A 9,454-nucleotide genomic window follows, 5' to 3' on the forward strand; every position below is an offset into this window, starting at 1 on the left:
ACTAAGCATGTCATATATTAAGATTTAATTTTATTAAATACATAAGAAACTCATATGGTAAAACAAAATAAATATATATATTATCATATTATAAAGCCAAAAGTTGAACCACAGTAAACTATGCCTTTCTTGGTTGTTTCCTTGTATTAAATTTTTTTCTCTGGTTTGTCTTGTAGTTAGAATTTTAAATATGTTTGGCAATTACAAATGAGAATCCTTTCAATTCAGCTAATGCATCCAAGTTATATATGTTAAAGAGAGTTTGATAGAAACCTTGCAGAAGGATAAACATTCATTTACACCAAGCATGTATTTGAAAAACAAAACTTATTTTTCAGAAGTTTTCTTTAAGGTAAACTATATAAAAAGAGACTAAAAACTTATCCACTCAGTTCAAATTTTATTCATTTACCTTGCTTAATCTTAAAAAAAATATTACTATTTTCATATATTATGTAGGTTTGTAACTTTTTAACAATTCAACAAGTGAAAAATTAATTTCTTAAAATTTAAAAAATGAGAATTTATCATTTCATTAAACGTTGGGTGGGAAGTAGTCCGTTGGTTTTTTTAATTTAAAAAGCTGACATAACTTTTTATACCCTTTTAAAATTATTTTTTTCAAAGAAATTGCAATTTCAGTGAGACATAAAAGGATTCAAAGGTGAGAATTACTGGTTTTCCATATTTAGGTGAAACATGGTAACTTAGTTTTAACTGATTATCTCAACGGTTTGATGTAACTTTGTCACAAATTTTCTTTCCAAAACTGATTTAGAAAAAGGGTTAGGCCGAAATTAAAATTAGGAACGGGCTGGCAAACTGAAATATCAATTTCCCAAATTAAGATGAAATATTAAAAACAACCATCTGAATCGACATAATTATACCAACTAGGAAATAATTAGTTAAATATTTGTTCAACAGCGTTGCCTGATTAATTTCTATTGCTCCTTTTCTTTCCTAAAAACTGTTAAATGAATATTCCTATGGATATACATTTTCCTTTATTTGATTGTAATTAACTGTAATTTCTGTATTTCTCTTTTTAAGAATTCTAATTTCTTATTTGGCTATAATATAATTGTATTACAATTCTCTACTAATTAAATACACAAATTATTCTAATTCTTCAAATCCCTGCAAATAATTTTTAGTTTGTGTCCTACGAAGGGTTTTGGAATCCTAGAAACTTGCAGGAAATTCAGTGTTTTGTCTCTATCATCCAGCTATATATATGCGCGCGTGTGTGTGTAAGAGGTATCGCCATATCTGAAAAAGAATCAGCATTTCTCACACCTGCCATTGTTAGCTTCTTCTGCACGTTCGGCTTCTAGAACATGAAGAATCAAAGCAAACCCATCTTTATCTCTTGTTTTCTGATCTTTGTGCTTCTTTGTTCACACTCAATATCAGTCACAGCGCAAGAAGTTGGTAATAATTAATGCATAATCAATTAACGCATGATTTATTAGCTTGTTTTTCTCTTTGCCATATTTTGTTTCTGTACGAAGAGATTTAATTTGATGTAAAAAAAAATATGATGCAGAGGATGAGAGAGAGTTCGATTACTCAGAAGATGGTGAGAAGGGACCAGCACACTGGGGAGATCTGAAGAAGGAATGGTCAGCCTGTAAAATTGGAACCATGCAATCTCCTGTTGATATGAAGATTGGAAGAGTGAAAGTGATCTTCAAATCAGAAAATTTAAAGACAAACTACAAGCCTTGTAATGCCACTCTTAGAAATCGAGGCCATGATATTTCAGTAAGTAATAATTTATCAGCTCTTTAAACTCAACATATTGCGAGTAACTTTATAGATGATCTGCTCAAATTGAACTCTCTTTCAAGAACAAACATCTGCCCAAACACTCTACAATCTTACAGAAGACCTTTTTTTTTCAACCAAAAATCTTTCTTGTGTCAAATCAAATAGGTGAAATTATCGTAAATTAAGGGTTTAATATTGAAATGTGGTAGTATTTGAACCCAAACTCTTGTGGTAGGAATCACTCAAACTACCTTTAAGAGCCGATGTTAGCTTTGTAAAAGTTGATGAATTTAAAATTTCCAATTATAGTTCCTACGCAGCGAATCGGCTTAAGAGAAGACCTCCCGGCTTTTTCCTAAAAAGGGCCAGACTAAGAGCATCCTGCACATGGGTTAGTAAACGAATAATTGAATTTGGGGTCATATATTTTATGGGGAATATATAAAAAAACCGAATTTTAAAGGCTTAAAAAAATAATAAACTCTAAACTACATTAACTAACACATTGAACAAAAATACTCTTGTTCATTCACATAACGTTGATTGGATGAATATCTAATTGTTTTCTTTAATGAAATATATTCTTTTTTTGTGGACCATTATTGTTTATGACAATTGTACGATAATTATATTTTAATTATTTTAATCAAACTAATAAATGAATATATGTTATTGATTAAATAATATAGTCGTATTGTTTTTGCTTTGCAAATGCAGCTAAAATGGTTAGATTACAAAGCCGGAACCCTAAGGGTGAGCGGCGCCGATTACGTGCTTGATCATGCTCATTGGCACTCACCTTCTGAGCATACGATCAACGGCTGCAGGTAAATAATCTTGTATAATTATTACCTTTCATAAGGAAAAATAAACATCAAGGAGGCTTTAATTTATATGTTTATTGTTTAACTAAAATGTTAGGTATGACTTGGAGTTACACATGGTTCATACAAGCATTGACCCTAACGCTACAAACAAAATTACTGTAATTGGACTGCTTTACAAGATTGGCGCCCCGGATCCTTTCCTTTCTAAGGTAAAAGACTTTTACGTAATTTTATTTTGTTGATATCTTCTGTTCTCATTCTCTTGATTTTTGAACAATTGATTATCAGTTGATAAACACTATAACGTCCATGGCGGATAAACTGGAAGAGAGAGACGTGGGCATAATTAATCCAAACGATATCAACCTGGGTGGCAGAAAATATTTTAGGTACAAGGGTTCACTAACTACTCCTCCTTGCACTGAAGGCGTAATTTGGACAATCATCAGAGAGGTAAGTGTAAATCAATGTGATTTTCTTCTTATTTTCTAATCAGAAATGAAAAGCTTATGTCTGTTTTAATGGAGATCCCAGATAGACACTGTCTCGGTGGGCCAAATTAGGGCACTTCGAAACGCTGTCCATGATGTAAGTAACTAACTACTCTGATTTTAAGGCTATGTTTGACAATTATATCTTTGACTAAGCAATGAATTATTCTGATGTTGTATGATGAACAAAATTTGCAGTATGCAGAGATGAATGCGAGGCCATTGCAGCCGATCAATGATCGACAAATAGAATTATATTTTCCAAACCCTACTACTAACTAACTGGGAGGAGATTGCAGAGTTTGGACGTTAACCACTTCTCATTTTATAGAAATAAGAATGTATAATGAGAAACAACGTTCCAAATTTACATGCAGGCTGCAGCATTGTATTAGCCATGATTAGGGTGGCTATAGAATAACCAAGTGTATGACATTTCTTTTTCTTCTTTTTATTTCCTTTGTTTTACCCACACAGACCAAATATCAAAGAGTATGGCTAATTACAGCACATCATAATTACAGCAATTAAATGTCATCCTTTAGATAAAGGAGATTAAAAAGTAGCTACTCCCTTCATGAGAAATAATCTCACAAGAAGTAACTCAATTACCATAAGAAACCGAATCCGCAAATAATAACATAAGCAAATATAAAACAAAACGCTCTTTACTTTCCAGAAAATACCGCCCGGAAAATATTTTTGGGCCATAGAAGACACACTATATATAATAATGCATTATATCTATGTGAAGCTACGAATCCTGTCATACATTATTATTTATTCTTTTATTTTTATCCGTAGATGTGTAACTTTTGAGTACTATATCAAGTGATCGACCAAATTTGCCAAACTCAAGCTATGAATATGTTATTATTGTAAGCTTGAAAACAAGTTTTGAATGTATGTAATATCATAACACGTTTCAAATCTGTTTACCACTTTTTGAAATTTCCAGGACTTTTTTTAAGGTTTTGGTGATCGGGAATTCAATTGTTAACCAAAATCAAGCTAGCCTTTCAACTTCAAAGTTTAATAGTACGGTAGTACCTATAAGGACAGCCACATATGGTCACTCAAAGATTCGTTGTTCTTTGCGAGTTCATTTTGTCCTTATCAAAATCTCATAATAACTTGAAGAAGATAAAGAGACTCGAAGTCAAAATTTGTTAACCTATAATTAATTTAAGTTTATGTATTTTTTTTTAATTTTATAATGGCCAAAGGACTATTTCCCACCCAAGGTTTAGTAAAAAGACAGATTCTCATTTATTAACTTTCAAAAACTCAAATATCCATCTATCAGTTAAAATTCACTATTGAAATTAAGGGTAAAATGGTTATTTAACTAAAAATATTTTAAAAACTAAAAAATTATCATATTTTGCCCCCCTAGGTTTAAAAATAACATTTCCCCTCACCCAAGGTTTGAAAATTTTCCATTCCCCCTTAGGGTTTGTAATTTTTTTTCCAGTTTCTTCGGACGAGCAAAGCTAGCCTTTACCATTAATCTTCCGTCAATGGCCAAAGAAGAAGGTAGACAGATCTCAACCACAAGTAGAAGCATCTCTTCCGGCAAGTTTATGTATTTTTTTTTAAATTTTATAATGGCCAAAGGACTATTTCCCACCCAAGGTTTAGTGAAATGACAGATTCTCATCTATTAACTTTCAAAAACCTAAATACCCACCCATCAGTTAAAATTCACTATTGAAATTAAGGGTAAAATGGTTATTTAGCTAAAAATATTTTAAAAACTAAAAAATTATCATATTTTGCCCCCCTAGGTTTACAAATAACATTTCCCCTCACCCAAGGTTTGAAAATTTTCCATTCCCCACTAGAGTTTGTAATTTTTTTCCAGTTTCTTCCGGCGAGCAAAGCTAGCCTTCACCATTAATCTTCCGTCAACGACCAAAGAAGAAGGTAGACGGATCTCAACCACGAGTAGAAGCATCTCTTCAGCATTGTCATCGTGCTATTCATCTCTCTAAAGACGTCCAATGATTCGTCTCCTTGGTGTCTTTTTCATCGCATGATTTGTCCCTCTGATGTCTCTTTTGTCGCGCAATTCATCTCCCCAGTGTCTCTTTCGTCGACATTGGGTCTCCCCAATATCATCTGTCATCGATCGTCATTAGGGTTGAAACCTACTCATGGGTTTTAAAGTTGTTAGTCGTCAACAGTGAAAATTGACGACGTTTGGAGGGAGAGGGAGTGAGTGCTGGGAGAAATAGATTGACAAAGATGGAGACAACGACAAAGAAGCTCATCGAAAGAAACTAGAAAAAAATTCCAAACACTAGGGGGGAATGGCGAATTTTCAAACCTTGGGTGGGGGGGAATGTTAGTTTTTAAACTTATGGAGGCAAAATATGATAATTTTTTAGTTTTTTAATATTTTTAGCTAAATAACCATTTTACCCTTAATTTAAATAGTAAATTTTAACTAACATGTGGGTATTTGGGTTTTTGAAAATTAATAGATAAGAATCTATCCTTTCACTAAACCTTGGGTGGGAAATAGTCCTTTGGCATTTTATAATATTCTAAAATGGCACGATTCAATTTGAATCATGCAACCTTAGTGCTGAAATATGAGATTAGACACTAAACAAGCATATCAAAAACCATAACTTTTTTGAAGAAAATTAAAATTACGAAGAACACAGATAAAGAGAACTTTATTACAATACTTGAAATGAATTGTGAAATAAATTATCTATTTCCTAACAAAGTTTGATGAAACAAGTAGTTACTACCATAAAAGTTTTAAAAGGTCAATTTCTCACTCATCTAACAAATTCAACCATTAGTAGGTATTATTTATGTCATTTTATCTGAAATTATAATAAATGTATAATTAATTGTCATTTTATCCTAGAGATTTAAAAAATTTCAATAATACCCTTGTTAGGCTAAATGTGAATAGTGTTAAGTATTAGGGGGTGTCAAGTCATTTTTTAAAATTACTAGAGGCAAATGGATATTTTCTCCCCATCTTGTTTTAGAAATTATTATTTCACCCCCTCATGTATTTTAAAAATATCTTAACCCCAATAATTTGTAATGTGACATTAACATATCTAATTTGTTGCATATTGTTTAGTTTGTTGGGGTATAATTATTATATTTGAATCTATTGAGGGGCATATTATAATTTTAAAATTTTCAAAAATACCTACACTTTATTGAAATTTCAAAAACCCCTTTAAATTTTGCATTAACACTCTCCAATATTTTTAAAAATTTTAATTTTTTACAAATATAAAATTATACGTCATTGACATTTCTATCTATGTTTATATTAGTATATTTTTTATTATTTTTAATTAAAATTAAAATTAAAATAAGTAAGTTAAAAATTTTATTTAATAATATTAGCATATTCTCAATCAATCAATTAGATCAATAATGAATTAATTAGATCATGATTTTCTCAATCAATCAATCAATAAGAGTATGAGTAATTAACGAAATTATGTTCTGATTGATTGATTGAGATTATGCAAATAAATAAAATTTTCAAGATAATTTTATATAAAATACAACGAATTTTTGTTTAAATAATTATCAAATGAGTGAAAAATCAACTTTTGAAACATAAAAGGTAAGAATTTGTCATTTTATCAAACTTTAGGTGATAAATAGTCATTTAGCATTTTTTATTTAAAAAAAAAAACCTTTTATACTTACCCCTTTTAAAATTATTTTTTTTTTTAAAGAAATTGCAATTTAAGTTAGAGAAATAAAAGGATTCAAAGAAGAGAATTTGTGGTTTTCCTTGTTTGGGGGAGATATAGTAATTTACTTTTAGTTGATCCTTTGACAGTATCATTAGGTCGTTGGGGTAACTATCACCTATTTTCTTTCCAAATCTTTGTTCGCACTCAATATCAGTAGCAGCGCAAGTAGTAGGTAATATTTGATGCTTAATCAATCAACACATGATGTGTTAGCTTGTTTTCTCTTTGCGATATTTTGTTTCTGCAGGAAGAGATATAATTTGATGAAAAAAAATAATATGCAGAGCAAGTGAGAGAGTACGAATACGCAGAAGGTAGTGAGAAGGGACCAGCACACTGGGGAGATCTCAAGCCGGAATGGTCAGCATGTAAAACTGGAACCATGCAATCTCCTATTGATATAATCAGTGAAAGAGTGAAAGAGATCTCCAAGTCAGGAGATTTAGAGACAAACTACAAGCCTTGCAATGCTATTCTTAGAAATCGAGGCCATGATATTTCTGTAAGTAATATTTTATCAGTTACTTTATCTCAACAGATTGCATGTAACTCCATACAAGATTTGCTCAAATTAAATTCTCTTTCTAGAACAAACATTTGCCCAAACATTCTACAATCTCACAGTTCCAACACAGCAAATCAGCTTCACAGAAGACCTCCCACCTTTTTCTTGAAGAAGCCAGCCCCAGATCATCCGGCACGTGGGAGCTGGTTTGGGGTCAAATTTTTTATGGGAAAATTTGAAATAACCAAATTTTAAAAGCGATACTATTAATTCAACCAAATTGTATAAATTCTTTTATACAATATGGTAACTTATAAATGAGTGATTTTAAAGTATTTGTCATTAAGAAGAGTGATTTTAAAGTATGAGAAAAAGCATACAATTATATCACACAATCATCCACTATTATCTCAATTTGTATAATTTATTTGTACATATTATTTTTTATTTGAATTTTGAAGAGTTAAAAAAATAATCACATCTCTAAACTATATTAGCCAACACATTGAACAAAAGTACTCTTGTTGGCTCACATAACGTTAATTGAATGATTATCTGGTTGTCTTCTTTGATGAAATATCTAGATGAATGATTTTAAAATATTCCCCTTTTATAGATCCTTATTATGTTTGATAATTATACATTAATAATTTTAATCAAACAAATGAATTCATATTATTGATTAAATAACATAGTCTTATTGATTTTGCTTTGTGAACGCAGTTGAAATGGTCAGATAACAATGCTGGAACCGTAAAGGTGAACGGCACTGATTACATGCTTGATCAAGTCCACTGGCACTCACCTTCCGAGCATACCATCAATGGCCAAAGGTAAATAATTATGCATAATTAGTTTCCTTTCATTAAAAAATAAGAAAAAAGATTAAAGAGCCCTTTAATTGATGTGCTAATTGTTTCACTAAAATGTTAGGAATGACTTGGAGTTACACATGGTTCATAGAAACATTGACAAAGTAGCTGTCATTGGACTGCTTTAACATGGTTCATAGAAATATGTCATCATAATTAATCATTTGATTTCCTTATAACAGTTTATTCATATTGTATATATTTAATTTATATACATACAATCAATATGTCATTAGAATTGTAAAACTGTGAATAGAAAATCAAATGATTAATTATAAAAACTATTTATACACATTTGATGGTCATTCTAAAAATGTTAATAATCTCGACTTTATTTTGATCAAGAGTACAAGCAATGGTGATGTGATTATCATAGTATTAACAACTTCATCGAAATGTGGCGACAGTTTTCACCTGTCAAAGCTATTTGTCAACTGCTTGGTACAATACGGGTGCATGTTGTATATGTGTTCACCAAATAAACCGATTTGAGAATTTTTATATGGATAATTGTTCTAATATCTATAGAATACATCTTCTAATTTATAAGTACGTGTGACCCTTCGACTTGAGGTCATAAGACTGTCTCATACAAGGATCTATACAGTTTGATGTCACCCAACATGTTGTAGAAAGGATAGTCATAAAAGTGATGATTGGTCATACCCAGACCTCTACAGAAACTGTGGTGGATCAATATAGGATTTGTCACTCTTGAATATATGAGAAGATATCTCTGATGAGTATGCTGATAGACATCGACAACCAATCCAATTTGTGATCACAATGAGTTCGGGTCAAATTCTAATCTGAATTATTTAGTTGTTGATATTTATCAGTTCATATCAAAGAGTTTTTGAGATAGACACTATATATGTGTGTCAACCTGAAGAGATGCTAATTGACGAAGTGATAGTATTGTACTTAACTGTAAAGTTAATGAGATTTAAAGTTGTTCATTGATACTCTATTAACCGAATGACCATAATGTTTTGCTATAGATTAATCTATAAATTCAATCCAAATTTGGATACTACCGACTCAATAAAGAGCCTATGAGTTATACACAATAGGAGTTAATCGAATTTTGGAGGCATTAGATTATTTGAATTTGGTTTGAACTCAAACACATGATAAATCATGTTTTGAATCAAACTCATGTATAAATTAAATATAGAAATGATGCTTTAATTTAAATTTTGATAATCATGGGGTAGTTGGGTAAAACTAAAAGTCTAAA

General features: G+C 30.8%; 2 protein-coding genes across 2 annotated transcripts; both read left to right on the plus strand.

Annotated features, from left to right (window-relative positions):
- The first annotated feature begins 1,125 nt into the window (after positions 1-1,125).
- Positions 1,126-3,545, plus strand: LOC123214740 (alpha carbonic anhydrase 7-like). Its single transcript, XM_044634709.1, has 7 exons — positions 1,126-1,434; positions 1,550-1,767; positions 2,491-2,600; positions 2,695-2,809; positions 2,889-3,053; positions 3,135-3,188; positions 3,290-3,545. The coding sequence occupies exons 1-7, from the start codon at positions 1,341-1,343 to the stop codon at positions 3,371-3,373; spliced, it is 840 nt and encodes a 279-aa protein (XP_044490644.1). The 5' UTR covers positions 1,126-1,340; the 3' UTR covers positions 3,374-3,545.
- A 1,066-nt stretch (positions 3,546-4,611) lies between these two features.
- On the plus strand, positions 4,612-8,356 carry LOC123225920 (alpha carbonic anhydrase 7-like). Its single transcript, XM_044650282.1, has 4 exons — positions 4,612-4,627; positions 7,122-7,339; positions 8,066-8,175; positions 8,276-8,356. Exons 1-4 carry the CDS (start codon positions 4,612-4,614, stop codon positions 8,340-8,342), a joined length of 411 nt encoding a protein of 136 aa, XP_044506217.1. The 3' UTR covers positions 8,343-8,356.
- Positions 8,357-9,454: the final 1,098 nt, after the last annotated feature.

This window comes from Mangifera indica, chromosome 1, assembly GCF_011075055.1.
Source record: "Mangifera indica cultivar Alphonso chromosome 1, CATAS_Mindica_2.1, whole genome shotgun sequence".
Lineage (NCBI taxonomy): Eukaryota > Viridiplantae > Streptophyta > Magnoliopsida > Sapindales > Anacardiaceae > Mangifera > Mangifera indica.

Coding starts and splice junctions, on each gene's coding strand:
- LOC123214740 (XM_044634709.1), top strand. CDS start 1,341: ATGAAGAATCAAAGCAAACCCATCTTTATCTCTTGTTTTCTGATCTTT. Junction 1,435..1,549: donor AGTCACAGCGCAAGAAGTTG/GTAATAATTAAT, acceptor AATATGATGCAG/AGGATGAGAGAGAGTTCGAT. Junction 1,768..2,490: donor ATCGAGGCCATGATATTTCA/GTAAGTAATAAT, acceptor TTGCAAATGCAG/CTAAAATGGTTAGATTACAA.
- LOC123225920 (XM_044650282.1), top strand. Junction 7,340..8,065: donor ATCGAGGCCATGATATTTCT/GTAAGTAATATT, acceptor TTGTGAACGCAG/TTGAAATGGTCAGATAACAA. Junction 8,176..8,275: donor CATACCATCAATGGCCAAAG/GTAAATAATTAT, acceptor CTAAAATGTTAG/GAATGACTTGGAGTTACACA.